Source organism: Hakea prostrata, chromosome 2 (genome assembly GCF_041222555.1).
Source record: "Hakea prostrata isolate BN-2017 chromosome 2, UWA_Hpros_2, whole genome shotgun sequence".
Classification (NCBI taxonomy): Eukaryota; Viridiplantae; Streptophyta; class Magnoliopsida; order Proteales; family Proteaceae; genus Hakea; species Hakea prostrata.
The window spans coordinates 60,658,519-60,676,870 of NC_142601.1; the positions used below are offsets into that span (position 1 = coordinate 60,658,519).

The 18,352-nt window shown below is 36.9% G+C and overlaps 2 protein-coding genes across 2 annotated transcripts; one reads left to right on the plus strand and one right to left on the minus strand.

Annotated features, from left to right (window-relative positions):
* FAD6 (fatty acid desaturase 6) lies at window positions 1-10,781 on the plus strand. Its single transcript, XM_089145637.1, has 10 exons — window positions 1-244; window positions 337-391; window positions 2,799-3,037; window positions 3,417-3,560; window positions 3,644-3,795; window positions 8,504-8,626; window positions 8,765-8,942; window positions 9,395-9,513; window positions 9,925-10,039; window positions 10,171-10,781. The coding sequence occupies exons 1-10, from the start codon at window positions 206-208 to the stop codon at window positions 10,330-10,332; spliced, it is 1,326 nt and encodes a 441-aa protein (XP_089001763.1). The 5' UTR covers window positions 1-205; the 3' UTR covers window positions 10,333-10,781.
* A 380-nt stretch (window positions 10,782-11,161) lies between these two features.
* On the minus strand, window positions 11,162-13,384 carry LOC149025404 (BTB/POZ domain-containing protein At2g24240-like). Its single transcript, XM_089145636.1, has one exon. It carries the CDS (start codon window positions 12,785-12,787, stop codon window positions 11,459-11,461), a length of 1,329 nt encoding a protein of 442 aa, XP_089001762.1. The 5' UTR covers window positions 12,788-13,384; the 3' UTR covers window positions 11,162-11,458.
* Between the last annotated feature and the right edge of the window lie 4,968 nt (window positions 13,385-18,352).

Here is an 18,352-nt window from a genome sequence, read left to right on the forward strand (position 1 = left end):
GGTTGAAATTACTCCTCAAAAAGGCTCAGACTATCTTTTCCTATCCGCGTCGAGGAGATGATAGAGCAACCGCCACCACAGTGGCGGTGACTCTAAAATAGACCCTCTTTCCTTGTCATCAAATCCTTCCGTCCAAGCCTTTGAGTTTGAAAGTTAAACCTCGAAAGGGGGGGTTTCTGCATCAGAAACCTCTGCATTTCTGCCCATGGCGTGCAGAATTGCAGATTCTAGTATCCTTTTCACGGTACTCTCCTGTATCTCCTTCTGGTTGAATTCGCGAGAAGCTTACTTTTCTTTTATGATTGTTGTTCATATATAAGGTTGTTTTCTTTTCAGGGCTGCCATCAAAAGTCAGTTCGGAGCAGCAAACTTGTATCTTTTAGTTCGCTCGGTATGCCTTCAACGTTCCCCTTTTGCTGTGATTTCAGCATTTACGTTCAATACCAGATTAGTGCTTTCACTTCTATGTACGGAAGAAAAGAGAGAGAGAGAAATGCTTTCACTTCTATGAGATTTTTTTTTGGGTGAACTTCTATGAGAATTGTGACAGGTTATCTTCCTTGTTTCTGTTTGCTCGCTTTCGGAGTCTTGGTTCTCCCGTTCTCCCGTTCTCCTTTTTTCTTCTTATCTTTCTGGAATTGGGTTTCGGGTTTGGTGCTTTTCGGTGCTAGCTTTTCATTATGAAAAATAAAGAATTTATGCCTGTGCCTGCTATCAGGTTCGGTGATTTCTGTATGAAAACAATCACCGCCATTTGGCTGGCAGCTGCAGTTGGTTATGTCCGATTTGAATAAGTAGAATGATTTACTGGACTGCAACAATGCAAATTTCCAACCAGGATGAACTAAGAACATATCTATTGTTGTTTCTCTTATGAGGATGCCTATTCTTGTTTTCATGCAATTGAATCTAGTAACTTACTATTAACCCCATTTAGTGATTCTTACCGAGCTTGCCCTGACAAGGTCAGTGCATGTTAGATCCTAGCATGACTTACTTAGCGCAAGCCTGGTCCATGTTGAGTTCATATATAGACTTGCATCAATCTTTTCTATTTGGAAGGCCTGGAGAAGATACCGAGCACCCTCAGCTATATGCCATTTCTCAATGCTACTTTAGACAGCTTAGGATTTCTAGTGACCAGCATGTCTTGCATACTTACATAAAACATGTATTTTTACTTGAAGATTTTTTATAGATTTTTATTTTCACATCTCTTGATATTCACATTTTTTCCTAGTCTTCTGTTGTTGGGTTACTTGGGTATGTTAGGATTTTTCATGATTCTTTTGATGTTGAACGCCTTGTTTTGGCTTCTTTCCGATGTATCTATGTTACACAGATATCCAGTAAGCCTGCTCAAAACATTAAAGGGGATATTGTTTTTAATGATTTGTATGGTTGACAACTAGTTTTCTTCCCATACATTTAATTCTGGATAACAAGCGATAAGCCTTTGTCCCAACTAAATGGGTCGGCTATACATTTATTTCTGTATGAAAAGTGGAAATAGGTGTTAGGTTTCTTTTTTATTTTCAAGTAGCTTTTTAGGTAACCATAAGACTATAGGTACATTATGTACAACCAATTTGCTGTTCATGGCTTGTACAATTTGATGCTATCAGTTAAAGGGAATTGTTACAAGCTGCAATTTAAACACTCACTAGTCACGTATAAAAGACATAATTGAGAATAGAGGAGCATAGGGTGTCATTATAATTTTTTTCACCCCAAATGCGTCCTTCCTAAGGTCAAGTTTGTTAGGGGCTTACAGTATCACAATGAAACATAGATCTTTTGGTAACATGAAATACCATTTGTTGAATGCTTGGCTAGATAATTTGTCTAACTGAAGAATCATCTCATCTCATGGTGTATGTTTGTTTCATGATGGACATGGGATACTTTACAGTGGGATAGGCCTGGGTGGATTTTTTTTCCTGTATTGAAGGGAAACTTCATATGGTTCAGTTTCATGTAGATGACATAGCAGTAAAGGGTGTGTACAGTACATAAAGGCTTCTGCCACTGCAGGGTCTGTTGTGGTTCATGATGTACTCAGCTATACCCTGCTTTTGCAGAGAGGCTGTTTCCTGAGTGTTGGCAGTGTCTACTGTTGATTGGGATACCTATTCATCTTGATGGAAGATCTGTTTGAGAAGAAAGCTTCACTTATGACACATTTTGTGCATGTGAAAGTAGTAGTTACCTGCTTTCTTGAATTAGCAGTCTCCTTCCTGTATCAAAAAAAATTTAATAGCATAAAAACAAACCAGAAACTTTGTTGTGCAAATCATGTCATATGGCTTGTATCATATCAAATTCTCTTCTTATGATTTTCCCTGATCAACTTCCCTCCAGTAAATCGGTATTGCTTTTATATTCAGGCTTCTGTTTGCATCATCTGTGTTGAAGGAACTTTCAACTGCTTTATTTTAAAGTGGAAATGAGAATGTTGGGATAATTCTTCTCATGTTCATTTTGTTTGCTGAAAGACAATATGATAACTTCTGTGCTAGTGACTCAGGGAGAATTCATATGGTGCAAGTTAAAGGTATATCAAAAGAAAAAGCATATGCGCAAACCCCGTGCCAAAGGATTCTGTGAAACCGCTAGAATTTTCAAGCTTTGGAATGCCAGCTTTTGAATTTGATGCGTTTTGCATGCTTTTAAATCTTATGTTTAGCAGCTTTCATGAGAGAAAAATGCTTACTATATCTATGTTGTTTCCATTTTGGACCCCTGTCCTATTGGTCCCACCCGTATTCATAAGGACATTGGTTGTGTTATGTTGACAGGTGTATCTTACCTAAACCCTAGATGCCTTGCCCATGGAGGTTTTAAACATTCTCCATGTTTATATCCAAAGAAAAGAACTAAGATTGTTAAAGCTGTAGCTACCCCAGCTACAACTTCTGCTGTGGACGACGCGGAGCAAAGACAGCAACTATGTGAAAGATATGGCTTTACCCAAATTGGAGAACCGCTTCCAGGAAATATTTCAATGAGGAATATCATTGATACACTTCCTAAAGAGGTATTCTTTTCATATTTTTATAAATTCTGATATCTGCCGGGGTGCCCAGCCTATATTCTGCTGGATCTGATTATATCTGGCATATCACATAGAGCTGGCTCCCTGCATTTGATGGTTCTTGGTGTGGAACTCCATTGTTCTATATCATATGATGCCGATTCTCAAGAGGATGTACTCTTTCCCTGAACTTCATGACCTATTCCTTTTGTCTTCATTTTGTTTTTTAAAATCATCCAAAAAGGTCATTTTTTGGCCTTTTAGCGAAGGTTTATCTAATCTCTGTGAAGGTTGGAGGGAAGGTGTTCAACTGAAGGTGTTGTGATTGAAATATACCATTAACCAAAAGATATATTTCTAATAATGTTTCACATTGAATCAGGTATTTGAGATTGATGATGTGAAAGCTTGGAAGTCGGTTTTAATATCTGTTGTGTCATACACATCGGGAATCTTCATGATAGCTAATGCTCCTTGGTATTTGCTTCCTTTGGCTTGGGCATGGACTGGCACTGCAATAACGGGGGTTAGTTGTACTTATCACTGTTACCATAAATAGGCTGTAAAACACTGTACTCCTAACTTGCTTCATGTCTCTCGTCTTTTAAGTTTTTTGTGATAGGTCATGACTGTGCTCACAAATCATTTTCAAAGAACAAATTACTGGAGGACATTGTTGGAACTCTGGCTTTTTTGCCCCTCATATATCCATATGAACCGTGGCGGTTTAAGCATGACAGGCATCATGCAAAAACAAATATGTAAGTTCGTCTCGTTGATTCTTTCCTCTCCTCTTTTTTTTTTTGGTTCAAAAAATCTTTTAAATCCTTATCAGCTTAGTGGTCTACTGTGATCTGGAAAGGAGAGTTGTTAAACTCAGGCTGCTTGTGCACCATCTGTGCCATCTGCATTGTCTGCATCCAGGACATTGGTATTGGGTGACTCCTATTGGACCCTCTGTCATTAATTTTAAATTCATTGTTGCAACCACTTTAGTCTTCTTACAAGGTACTAGGATCTGGACCTTCAGTAATTTTAAACTCAGAAAATCCACCAGGATTATTTTAAAATGTTTTCAGGTGTAAAAAAAGGGAGATAACCCATGTGAAGGAATAAGGAATCCTTATGAGAACAAAATTACACTAATGATACCGTATAAATTTGTTAATTATATTTTTCTGTTGGAAGTTTGTGGATGTAGTGATGTCTCTGTATGTATTGTTCTTCCATTGTTCACATTGATGTCAAATTTTGATATAGTTCCAGGCAAAGGTGGTAAATCTTATCACCAGTTCTGTCTACTCTGTTATGAGCATCATATGAGGGCCGGCCTTGGGGCAATGGTAAGATTACTCCTTATGTGACCAACCAGTTGTGGGTTCGATTTTAGGAACAGCCTTGTTGCCAAAGCAAGCTAAGGCTGAGTAGATTATAATTGAAGCAGATTCATCACCCAAACAGGCTTGTTTCATTAGCAATAAGTTTATGGTTGGGTTCTATACATGTTGCCATGTTGGGCCTTTTATTCCATGGGTTTTCTATATGTTAGGCCACTTTTATGTGCCTAAACCACGCGTAGTCAGGTTGCATACTTGCATACGAAATTAGGTTCTTTAATTTCTATATTTAGTTTTTACCTTTATGGGCCTGAAGTAGGGGTGTTGGGTTGCATATGAAATTGGTGGTTTTATTTCCATAGTTTTTACTTGGTGTTTCAAATTGAGCTGGTGCTAGTTTGAACCAGTTGTTCAATTTAAGTTGCTTTAGGATATTCTGTTTGGCTTAGGGAATGTCACTTTTTCTTTTTGTTATTTTTTGGGGAGGATTTTTGTCCTGTATTTGACCAAGGCTAGTGGGGTTGGTGTTTGATTCGATTGAAACTTTGCAAGGGGGAAACGCTGGTGGTTCATGGTGAGGTTAGTGTGTGATACGTTAAACTTCGCAACGGTTGGAAGTCGGGAGTTTTGAATTCAAGCCCTTTTCCAAGTTCTTGAAGATCTTCTTCATGATCAAGTTCATATGAAGATTCATTTGAGTTTCTAGGTTCAGACAAAGATTTTCTCCCGTTATAAATTCAACCAATCACTTCCTAACTCATCCAAACACCAAGGTTCCTGCCTATCTCAACTTTTTTGACAACTAAAGAGTTTCTAGCTAACAATGTCCCACTATCTTCTGGAATTATTCTCCAATTCCTCGAACCTTCACAGATCCTCCTAACCATCTCAACCTTAATTTCCCAGTTATCCCAAGTAAACTATGAATTTGAAGAAAATTTGTTGGCGGTAGATAAAAATAATTCACATTGTGAAAAGTCTCATATTAGCACGGCATTTTATTGGTAGAACATATTGCATTATGTGAAAATAAAATTTGGTGAAATAAATTTAGTTTGTAAATGGGAGAATCTTTTCGTGACAAATTGGGTCACAATAAGTCACATGATTCTTATAACTTTTTTCTTTGGCACTTGGCCACATCAGTTACAGTGGTTATTTGTAATTTGTTGCCCTGCTCCTTCCCTCTCTTTTTTTAAGAGTTGGATCCTCCATAACCCCCTTCCTTCATCTTCTGCTTTCCTTGATTCTCTCTCTCTCTCTCGGAGGCCAAGGCCACTTCCTGAGCAATAGTGCTGTCATTGAATTGTAGCAGCTAGATCAGGGCTTCCTGAATGAGTGTTGTAGTTGCTGGTGTGAGGAAGGGAATTGCCTTCTTTCTTTCCCTCTTTATCCCATCTCTGCCCCCCTAGTGGACAACAAAGGATGAATGAAAAACATGCTGTAACAAATCTTTTCTGATGAGCCACCCCCACAACCGAGCACCTACTGTGTGACCACTCTCCTTGGTGTCAGCCTGCCCCTTCGCCCATTTTTTAATATAGCCTTGGATTGGGGTGATCAATGAAAAGCCGAATCAGCTAGGATGTAATGAAACTAGACCTGCAGAAGGGATTTTAGAAATTTTGAGGTAGGTGGCTATTTAGGGTTCTGACAACTCAGTTGGCGAGTGGCTTTAGGGCAAAGGTCTCCAGGCCCTAATGAATGTCTTCTGTAGGTTTTAAGTGATCTCAGGGGTTCCTGAATTTTAGGGGGCAGTTGAGGAAAATGAGGACTGTAGGGTCAAAGGGTTTAGAGGGGGGATAAATAGGCTGTTTTGGATCAAAGGCACATATCCTGTTGGGGTTCGTTTCCTTAAAGGAGAAGCTAAGTGAACGATAGAAAATCCATGAAAATCTCAGTTGCAGGTTTTCTCTTTTGAGGTTCTTTAGTGGAGGTTTTGGGGGCTGTCAGACTAAACAAACTCAACCTAAGATTAGAGGTTGACAAGTAGGGAAAGGTAGCCAATAGGTTTCGGGCTACTGAATCGGAAATTTATATTTAGGGTTTTCAAAAAAAACTGCAGCTTTGGGAAGAAAGGTTATAGGTTTAATGCAGTTTCTTCCCAAAACTGAAAAATTGAAATTAAAGGGAAAGAAAAGGGTGTGGATGATCTCTAACTATACCAACCTTGCTATACTTCAATGGAGGAAGTGCTAATGGAATGATAGGCTATATCCACAACTTAAAACTGGATACTTGGATTTAAACCACCAAGATCATGGACTTTCATCACCACACCTATCAATTGTTAAGGAGTACAAACAAGAGCCACAGGGCTGAAATTGAATTGCATAAAATCTGTCTTATTTTCATTATTCCATAAGGGGTACTTAATTTAGAAGAATTACAAGTTAAAATAAAACTAAAAATAGTCAATTCCTTGTGTAGATTGAACTCCTAAAACTGAGCTACTTAACAACCTTCAAACTAGTCTCTAGGAAGTTTCACAAAATACAAATCGCCAGCCTCATATGCGTGGAGGCTATGAACTAACTTGATTACATATCAACTCAAAAGTAAAAAGACTCGTAAGTCTTTGCCTTAAATTGATTTGCTGAACCAAATTGAGGGATTGAACTCCTAAAGCTGAGCTACTTAACAACCTTCTAACTAGTCTCTGGGAAGTTTTTAAAAAATTACAAAACACCAGTCTCCTATGTGTAGAGGGTATGAACTATCCTAATTACATACCAACTCGAACTAAAAGACTCATAAGTCCTTGCCTTAAATTGTTCTGCTCATCCAAATCGTGAAGTGTATGGGCTTGATAGGGCTCATTGAATGCTGATCTAGAGGATACCAAGCGTTGCTCCATGATATTTTTGGAGTGTATGGGCTCGATAAGGCTCATTGAATGCTGATCTAGAGGATACCAAGTGTTGCTCCATGATATTTTTAAAGTGTATGGGCTTGCTTGATAGGGCTCATTGAATGCTGATCTAGAAGATACCAAGCTTTGCTCCATGATATTTTGCAATCCCTACTTGTGCTATTGAAATTAAATACCTGCTGTAAGGCACAAATAGATAAAAAATGAACAATAATAATAAAAGAGCTGCAAATTCCCATTATTGTTGAATTCAAAAATTCCAAATAAACTTAAGTCCTGCCTTAACAAATAGAGATCAAAGAAAATCAACAGCTGCTCTGGCTGTGATACAGAATTTAGGATAAATTCCCTCTATACAACCCAGTCTTATCCCAGCTAAATGGGGTAAGCTACATGGATCCTATAAAAACAATCAGGGAAAACTGAGATCTTGGAGTTCTATCTAAGCTTGAAAATTATTCTCTGTGGAGAGTCCCATGTGACAAAACTATCCGTTCAAATGTTCCTATTTGGTCAAGGTGTTCCCTTTTTCAAGGTCTTTCATTATTATTTTTATGAGTAGAATTTTTTGGTTCTCATTTATTTTTCTTTTAAGGTTTAAAGGTTTCTTTTTCTCACAGCAATCACTGAATCGCAAATAGAACATTTTTCTTTAAGGCACCGTTTGTTTGCAAAGCTGCGATGGGAAAAAGGGGTGGAAAAAATAAACATGCGGGCCCATATGTAATGGGGTGAGGGAGAAGGAAAGGAAAGGAAGGGATTTTGTGGAAAAGTGTTAAATATGGGTCCCACTTTGTTGTTTTTCACACTTTTCCACAAAATCCCACCTATTTTGTGGGGTTTTGAAAATGCATGGGGTGGAAAAGTTAGCATGCCATCTCAACAGACAAGCTTCCTTAATTTAAAGAAACTTGTCTATCAATTTTCCCACCCCAGTAAACCAAATAAGCCACACTTTGGGATTTCACTGAAAAGTTTGCTTTTTCAAACTTTTTCTCACCCCACCTTTATTCCAACAAACAAACGCTGCCTAAATGTTTCACTTCATGGCAATATTTGAAAAGAAGAATCTGATTTTCTGAGGATAAGTTCAACCTGTAATTAAGATGAGAACTCCTTTCCAACGAAATTGTTTGGAGGGAATACTAAATTATTTACATTAAAAATATTGAAAATGAGTGAACTGAGGCCTCCATGTACAATGAGTTCTATGTATTATTTGTCTGAGCAGGCTTAACATTTCTGCCATTTTTCATCCAGGTTGTATGAAGATACAGCCTGGCAGCCCATATACAAAGAAGAGTTTGATTCATCCCCGGTTTTACGCAAAGCTATCATATTTGGATATGGTCCAATTAGGCCTTGGATGTCTATAGCTCACTGGTATGTATCATTGATTCTACTGTCAAATTAATTAGTTTGGGATAACATCAGATAAATATGGAGTTCAAGGACTAATTAATAATTTAAAATTTTGTGTTTGATATTCATGTTTCTTAATGTTACTAATCATCCTAATAGGTTGATGTGGCACTTCGATTTGAAAAAATTTCGACCATATGAAGTTAAAAGGGTGAAGATAAGCTTGGCTTGTGTGTTTGCCTTCATCACTATTGGGTGGCCATTGATCATCTATAAGACAGGAGTGATGGGATGGATCAAGTTCTGGTTGATGCCATGGTTAGGTTATCATTTTTGGGTATTACTTCTTGACCTCTTCAGTATCAGGATTCTTCAAATGGTTTTAATTTTTTCAATATTTAAGTTAACCATCTGATGAAAGTAGTATACCACCTAATATTGGTATTTGTAGTTGGTAGGGCGGGAAGGGGTTGAAGTCCACCTTTTGGTGTTCCTCTCCTTTGTTTTTAGCTAGTCCAGTCAGATATTTTAACCATCTTCTCCAGCTCATTCTTCCTGGCTGCTAGGGCCTATGAGTTATGGAGGGACCATATGAAGGCCTATCGAATGGATGGAAGTAATCAAGTAATTGTATTGGTTTTGACTGGTCCTTGGAATATGTGATCTAGGTGAAGCCACCACTTAAACATATCCATTTCAGATGGGACAGGACTTTATATGAAGTCAAAATATTGATTTCAGTGTTTCAATGTCATGTATAGTGATGTCAGTTTACTTCTTTATTTGTAGATGAGTACCTTCACAATGGTTCATCATACAGCTCCTCACATACCTTTCAAATCTCTAGAAGAATGGAATGCTGCTCAATCCCAGCTTAACGGGACTGTTCATTGCAACTATCCTCGTTGGTAATAAATCTGCATTTTAAATTACTTCTTCTTGCAAGCTATTTTTTTGTTATTATTCTTATTTATTCTCACTGGATTTTGAAATAGGAGTGAGAATTCAATGTAGTAATCAAGGCAAACAAACTTCTTACCAAGAAAAAAGGAAAATCAAGGCAAACAAACTATGCCTTGTTATTTATAGCACTGAAGTTTTGAAGAAGTATAAAATGATAGCACAATAAATTTTGGTAGTCACAAGATAATGGTGCACAGGTCTCTGCCAATGTTCCAGTGGAGATTGAATTGCATTATTGTCCCCTATTTTTGGAGTTTTAAGATTCTGTGGTTTGTTGCATAAAATTCAGTTTCTTCATATTGTATTTTCTAAAAGTTTGGGTGAACGAATGAATGGTCATTCTTGCCCCTGAACAGGATAGAGATCCTGTGCCATCATATCAATGTGCATATACCCCACCATATCTCTCCACGGATACCGAGCTACAATCTCTGGCCTGCTCATAAATCTCTCCAGAAGAACTGGGGCAAGGTATGTTTTCCTAATGTTCTTTTGATCCTTAGACCTTGTTTTATTCATCTTTGGAAATACCCTGTAAATCAAGTCTGACAGTCTCATCTTTTTGTTTTATTAATTTCTGCTATTTTACTTTGTATCAATAGTACCTGAATGAAGCAACATGGAATTGGCGCTTAATGAAGACGATAATGACGATGTGCCATGTATATGATGAGAAAAAGAACTACGTTTCATTTGATGAAATTGCCCCCAAGGAAGCTCAAGCGATCACTTTCCTTAGAAGAATTATGCCCAATTTTGCATGAATTATTAGAAACTACATGGGATCTGCTACCTTTTTGGCTGTTGCATCTTTCTTTCATTTTTCTGTACCCAAGCTCTCACTGCTCACCTACTGTTATTGTTACCTGATGCAACAGATAACTTATCATTATGGCAATATTTAGTTGGTTAAGCATTGAGGAAGTTTCTTTGGCACGTCATGTCCTTATCATGGATGCATTCTATGGGCCCACCTCTGTTGTCAGTTGAAGTATTATACTGATTCTCTCTCTTGGGAGAAATGAAAATGGCATGCTTCTTGCTGATTTATTTTGAAATCTTTACCATTGAACATTTCAATTGATGCTTAGTAAGTCGCATTACAGAATTCATTCCTTTGGTTCTGTTACTCAAACAGCTTCATTGTTCGTTTGTACTCCTCTACTGAATGATAAGACCCTCGCCACTCCATGGTAATTCTGATGAACTCTGACAAGATATGATAGATACCCAGTTAGCTTAATCCTGGTAGTTTTTTATATAATTTCTCAACGAATCAAAATCTATGCCCTTTCTGTCAAACCCAGTCTTCTTTAACTAATATTCTCTGGACTACTTTTGCATCAACTTGTGCTCAAACGAGCTCCGCACCTAGTGGCTCTGCTGAGGCAGTTGCAGCTATCAACTTGTTCACATGAAAAAAGCACTTCTGTGGAACCATCTTTTTGGCATCACCTACCCCAGCTCTTACAGGTTACAGCATAAGAACTGTACAATAGTGACAGACCCAGTTGTGGAAAAGCAAAGATAAAAGAAATAAGAGAGAGACAAGGGTGGGGTATCTGTCTAAAAGAGTAACATTCGCTTCTGCTTCCTTGTCAATCCACCTAATCTACCAGTATACCTGATTTTTTCCTCAAAGAAATGGTTTACAGTAGAATTTTGTTCACAGAATCTCAATGTTTGAAATTCAGTAATAACCAATTAGGATCATTGATTTTAGTATTAATATGAACTCAGCATATTATACAAACTCAAGCTCTAAAATAGTGACTTTAGTCGGATGTCTAAACTCTCACGTTTAACTGATCTACACGCCCTCCCCTGCAATGCAAAAGAATAAACAGCAGAGGAAGACTAATTTGCAATACCGGAAGGATTAGATCATCATCACATTATTGGTGGAGGTGGAGTCTCCCATATGTCAAACACATTTTCCTCACTATGAAGAGCAAAGAGTCTCTCCCCTCCTATGGAAAAATCACAGATAGAGCCTCCTTCACTCCTTCGAAGTCTGGATGTCAATACCCAATCATGCCCACAAAAAACAGAGATGCTATCGTTCATGGATGAAAAAAGTTGGCCTTCATGCAAAGCTAGTTTTGGGTAGCAGGGCTCGTCAGTCATCTTCCCTTTTGTTAGCCGGCTTCTGGAGCTCCATCTTACACTTCCATTTGTGCTCCTCAGATCCATGAAACCCAAGTCCTCATACTCATTTACAACACAGATTGAGCTTGTATCCTCCATTGCTATGGCATCTCGGACCCTCTTCTCATCCACAGTTATCAGAGCCCCCATATCAGACCATGACCACACCATCTTTTTCTCTCTGAAATCTATTAGGCTAATGTAACAATTGTCCTTCCTAGGAAACAAAGTTGCAACCAACAAACAGTTGCTCCCTTGAAGCCATTGAAGCTTGTCAGCATCTCCTAGTGACCAACCAAGAGATTCATAGAAAAAATCAATCTGTTTGCCAGTGACCTGGTCCCAAACTCCAATCCCATACTCATTGCTTCTACCTTTACAACTTGCAAAGATTTTATAATCCGAACTGAAACTCAAAGCACCAGCAGTATAGCTCTTTACCTGGTTCTCATGACTCACTTGAAACTTGTATCTTAGATCACCAGTGGATGAACTGAAAAGACCCATTCCACCATCTCCCCTGCCTAACCTTTCACAGGCACTGATCACTATATTATCTGAATCAATCCACCCGGCATCATTGACTCTCTGATAATCAAGATTGATAGGTGGGTATTCTTCAAGCATCCAGTTATAGACATGCACCATACTGCCATGGGCAACACAGCAACCACCATCTGGTCCTGCCCTGATAGCAGTGCCATCACCTGGGGCTCGACCTGCAACAGAGCCAGCGAGCCTCAACCTGTTTCCGTCAAATTGACCCCATCTAGCCGCTCGAACATGATCAATTAACCCATAGAAGAGCGCCTCCCTGTACAATAGCCTCTCTGGCATGTTCGGAGGGATGTTGAGCTCTCCTGTTCGAAGGAGATCAAGGAGAACGGCGAAGCATGACGGATTCCGATCGATGAAATACTCCTCCATTTCGTTGTGCCGCAAGTTCCAGTTATCATCAAACATGGCTCCGAACATGGAGTTCCGTCCGGCAATGGCGAGAGTTGTTGCGGTTGTCTCGAATTTCTTACCGCCGACATTGAATCTCACCCTGTCTTTCTGAATTCCCGTCATTGGTAACGAATAAGAGAGAACCCACTTGGGGGTTTTAACAAGAAAGGCAGCTTGGATTATCTGGAGACTAGATGAAACCTGGACTGAGGAGATTAAATATCGCTAATGTTTCAGTTGAATTGATAGGATTGCCGAAACGATCTTATTCATTTCCAAAGGGACAAAACAAAAGATCGTAAATTCAATTAAAGCTGGAAATGGGAAGACAACCCCAGATTAGGAAAAGAAATAACAGCCAACGGAAAATAAGATTGAAAGCAAGCGGAACGTAACGTACAGGAAAATTATTAATGTAAGAATTTAATGATAAACAAACTAGCCCAGAGAACTGAATTATTTTGCAGGAAACGAGAAGAAAAAAAGGGAACACCAATGGATGAAACTGAAGAATTGTGATCTCCGTGTTAGAGAAGAAACTAAGATCTGGGTATTAAAGAAGATGAGATTATAAAAGTGGGCTTTCATTTTTTTCAAGGATTCGGTGGGGTGGGATTGGAAGATTGGAGCGGGTTTCATTTCAAAATTGTCTACTCTGTCTCCTTTTTTTAACTCGTTCAATGTTTCCTTTTTCTTTTTTGTTTATTTTTTTTCTACGGATTCGTCCTTGCCTACTTGGCCTTCGATTCCTTTCCTCATCATTCATTCATTCTCATCTGGTGCAGAAAGTTTATAACTTTCAATTTTAAAGTGGAACAAGCCCTCGCAAATCTCTCAAAAGAAACCGTGTTTTCTGGAGATATGCTTTTATTTATTTCTATCATTTAAGACTTGGATTAACAATGACACGGAATTTGAGAGACACATTTCAAATCATGCTAAGTACTGATTTTAATTCTAATTCTTTTCTTCTCTTCTTTTCTTATAGACAACTTTAAAGGCTTAAAGCTAGATAATTATTGATTAATTGAAAACCAAATTACTATCCATGTTATGTCTAACTACAGATAGAGAAGATTATCAAATTACACAGACTTTGATCTTTCTAGGGGTAGAAAGGTCAGATTAGACTGGATATGATTGATCTATATCAATATCAAGATCAGATTGATGTCTCTAGTAAAACTACTTGGTCAGATACTTAATTTTAGAGCAAGCAATTATGTCTATTCATGTGAGGTATAGGAATTAATGAGACATGTATAGAAGGGTATGATGATAATTTTGCATGCTTTTGCGTCAAGATGCAAGGACCAAATGATGAAGACTATATATGTATATATATTTTTTCTTTTGATTATAATATAACAATACTATAGTCTATTTAATTACCACCAACCACCCCCAAAAGAAAAAGTTAAATTTGCAAATCCTGCATGAATGATAATGCTTTTCCACTAGATAAGGTAATATAGTTGTTTTGTGAAATGCAACTTTGGGCACTTTCTTGAATATGGATTGGTTGATATGAAGCATAAACACTATAATTATATCTTAATTAACCAGACAAGTTAATAAGATAAAAAGATGGTGGGTATGAATTGTGTAAGATAAACAAGACACATTTAAGTGGTAATGGTGGGCTTTGCTTGAATTTCATGATACCATTATGAGTAGTTATCTTCAACTCAAAGTGATGTAGAATGATATTATTTCAATATCTCTTGTTGCTTTGTGGAGTAGCATCAGTGATAATATAAATCATTTCTTATGGTTTAATGATTTCACTTGATTCATACTAAGAGAGAGAATCTTTCAATTAATATAAAAAATTACTTAGTCAAAATATCCAAGTTTTCTTCGAAGACCATTTGTGTCTTGATCTTGAGGTTTTTGGAAGTAGTGGGACTTATCACAATCATGGATGCTGATGAATCAATGCACTTCTCATGCCTTCATTGATTATTGCTTATAAATAACAGGAAATGACATCACTCTTTGAAGTTCAACATTGACAAGAAATTAAACCAATAAATTAATGAATTCTCCTTTGTTGTATTTTTCATAGGAATCCAACTTCCAAGTAGTTGTTTGATGCATTCTCATAGAATGCGTTTGATTATTGTTTTTGCTATGAAGATTAGTTATTGTTAAACCATTTTTACATATTTATATTGTTCTCTGTTAAGAAATAGGTATTTGATAAACTTATTTTAAGTTCGACCTATGTAAACATTAGCCCTGTGAACTACTAGCGGAAGCACTAGTCTCATCAACATAACCCCACAAGAAATCTAATATAATCTATAGAAATCAATAGAGACCCCATGCTTAGGCCGAAGAATACACAATTAACCAATGTGAGAAACATAGGAGTAGAGAGAATTTGAACTATTTTTTTTTTGTTGGTGAAAGGTGATTTTATTCAACAGAGCTAACAGAAGAAGAACAAAAGCCTGGCTCTAAATCAAGTATAGCTTGCACGGAAAGTTCACAGGCCGAAATGCCTGGAACCGACCAGAAATGCCACGCAAGGCCAAAGAGTCTGCAACAATATTGCAAGAACATGGGATAAAAGAGAAACGGACATAAGCAGAATCAACAAGTTCCAAGATGTCATCCACCAGTGGAGCATCTCATTCCTCGTTGAGAGCTCTAACAGCAACCAAACAATCCGATTCAACAACAATTCTAAGGTATCCAGCTTCCAACACAAAATGAAGACTCGCTTTAATGGCTTCAAGCTCCCCAATTAAACTGGAGCTCATAAGCAATCCATCAGAGAACACAAACTTGATATCACGGTTACTTGATCTACCAATAATTCCAATGCCCCCACAAGAAGTAGACTCTAGAAAAGTAGCATCAGCATTGATTTTAAGCCATCCCTCATCTGGAGGAAGCCAATAGCAGGAAGGAGGATAGGAATATCTAGTAAAGAAAGAGGGCTCCAAACTGAGGAGAATTCTGACTAAGCTACAGAAGCTTTAGAAATCACCACTTGAGGAGCAGTGTCAAAGGCTCAAAGCCATTAAACATGAAATTGTTTCAAGACAGCCATATAGACCACATAATGAAAGAGGCTCGACCGAAGAGTTCACTGCTAAGCCTCTTGTCACTGCTTAAGACATAGAGACTTGAGAGTGAACTTGGGACACAAGGCCACCACCTCCGACGTAGCACTTATTCTCTCTTTTGTTCTCTGAGAACAAAGGAACACCAAAACTGTTCTTTGAAAACATTATCAAACACTACAGTAATGTTCCCCCCCCACAAATACAATATAAAAAATAGGTCAAACATCGAAGAAAGGCAAAGAAACAAGTGTCTTCTTCCAACCAATCCAACCTCGAATGTCTCTCCCTTCATCCGTGTCAGACTATCTGCTCTGCTCCCATATGCCACAAACCCTAATGTCACGGCGACCAACTCGGCCCATTATTATTATTAAATAAATGCACCTTCAATCCTCACTTACGTTCCTTTAAATTATTCTGATTCGTTAGAAGACTTTTTGGGTTGTGAAGTTCTTTTCTTTTCTTTTCTTTCTTTCTTTCAGTTCACAGCTCTGTTTTGATTAGTGTGCTTCTGGGGATCATTGGCTTCTTAGTTTATAGCTTTTTCAAAAGAAAAAAAAAAACAAATTCCAAAATCCAAAACAAACGCACACTAGTTTCTTAGTTAGTTGGTGCATTGAATAAAAGTGAATAGGTTAATGGGTCAATGTGAACGCCCCACCCAATAAGATTTCTAGGTGGGCCAGGCCACGTTCGGCGTCCAGCCCACGTTGTCTGAACTCTATGTTGGGCCCCAATTGTCAATGCTGGTCTTTCTTGAAGTTGTGAACATATATATATATATATATATGCAGCTCCTTCCTTCTCAATGATGGGTTGGCATGGGGATATTGACCTACCTAAAAAGTGCTGTAGTGTTTCATTGGTGGAATTTTTTATCCTTAAAAACATGAATAAATTAATATAAAATCAAATAAAATTCACAAATCTAGAATTGGATTTTAAAGAGGCTTGTAAATAGCCACCACCATGTTTCTAAAAACAAAAGGATATTAGATTTTTCATTTTATACCAAATTAAAAATATATAAATTAAATTTCAGGTACATAATGGGGCAAGGTTTCCCTTCCTACTCTATATTTTTCGCTTTCCACATCAATTGATAATTGAGGTAGTCGTATGTCTATTTTTTTTTTTTTTTTTTGAGTTTTTGAAATATTTATATATTAAGACTAAAGTGCCTCTCAAATTATTTAATATATTTTGTTAATGTATGGTTTTAAAAAGAAATAATTGATCATTAAGTATTAGTTATATGGTATATGGTTAAATACATATATAAATATCCAAGAAAATGAAAGAAAAAAAATGTATTAAAAATTTAAGGGGTATTTTAGTCTTTTCACATTTAAAATTTAAATATACTTAACAGCAACTAACGATATTAGTCTGAGTAAGACTCACACGTAATATATTGCATTAAGGGAACCCAACGTTAGTTTGTAGTCCACTAAAAAGACCTCCACGTAAAAAATTAATTAATCTAAAATCAAATAAAATTCACAATTCTATAATTGAATTTTAAAGAGGCTTGTAAATAGCTACCATGTTTTTAAGAAAGGATATCAGAGTTTTCATTTTATACCTGAATTTAAATTATATATATATATATATATATATATATATATATATATATAATGGGGCAAGGCTTTCTACTCCATATTTTTGGCTTTCGGCATAGGTAGGGGTATGTATATATATATATATATATATATATATATATTTTTTTTTTCGGTCAATAGAAAAGGTGTATTTTATTCAAAAGGAAAAGCTAAGAAACATCAACAATGAACCTCTCTTGGAGCTCTTTTTGGTATCAATTCTCATTCTCTATTATGCCTATTTAAAATAAATAAGTATAAGAATTCATTTTTGGTCAAGAATGAAAAATGGTTTGGTGAATTTTATCGAAAATAAATTATGAAATGAAAAATAAGTTTGGTGTCAAGATAAAAATTTGTTAAAAATGATAGTAAACAAGTGAGAAAAGAAGGAAAAAGTATGGTTGTTATAAAAGAATGTGTATTGACTATTTTACCCTCATCTTACTTATAAAACTTTAAGTAAACTTACACAAATGAAGATAATGAAATTCTCATCATAATCCATAATGGACAAAAAGTTCATTATGAATTTTGGAGGTTTTTCTATTATTTTAAATAAAAATAAAATTCATAATAGATGTCAAACAATTTAAAATAATAAAAATTTCTCATAATTGACAATGATAATTGATACCAAAAAGAGCTCAAGAGAGGTTTTTTTTTTCTCTCATGGTTTACATATTTGGACCTTGGAGCTACAGTAGCCCAATCCTTTGTGAACTCCCATTTATGATTTACCCCAGAAACTATTGGTAGACAATCAGCTAGAATGGTTTATGGGCACAGTTACAATTCCTAGATTAAGAGCCTTTGCCATTAATAATGCATCTCTAATAAGTCTCTGCCTCCATCATCAAGGCTGACATTCCTGTACTACATTTACATCTTGCTACACAAAAATATCCACTCGGTTCCCATGGTATTATGCTTCTGCATCCTTTTTGTTCATCTTTTCACCAAGCTCCGTCCACAACAAATTATGGCTGCTCTATCAACCATTACAGGAA

What these genes read in the sequence shown, in the direction of transcription:
- FAD6 (XM_089145637.1), top strand. Translation starts at nt 206, where the DNA reads ATGGCGTGCAGAATTGCAGATTCTAGTATCCTTTTCACG. An exon ending in CTGGCACTGCAATAACGGGG is followed by an intron (nt 3,561 to 3,643) that starts GTTAGTTGTACT and finishes TCGTCTTTTAAG; the next exon opens with TTTTTTGTGATAGGTCATGA. An exon ending in GGTTAGGTTATCATTTTTGG is followed by an intron (nt 8,943 to 9,394) that starts GTATTACTTCTT and finishes CTTTATTTGTAG; the next exon opens with ATGAGTACCTTCACAATGGT.
- LOC149025404 (XM_089145636.1), bottom strand. Translation starts at nt 12,787, where the DNA reads ATGACGGGAATTCAGAAAGACAGGGTGAGATTCAATGTCGGCGGTAAG.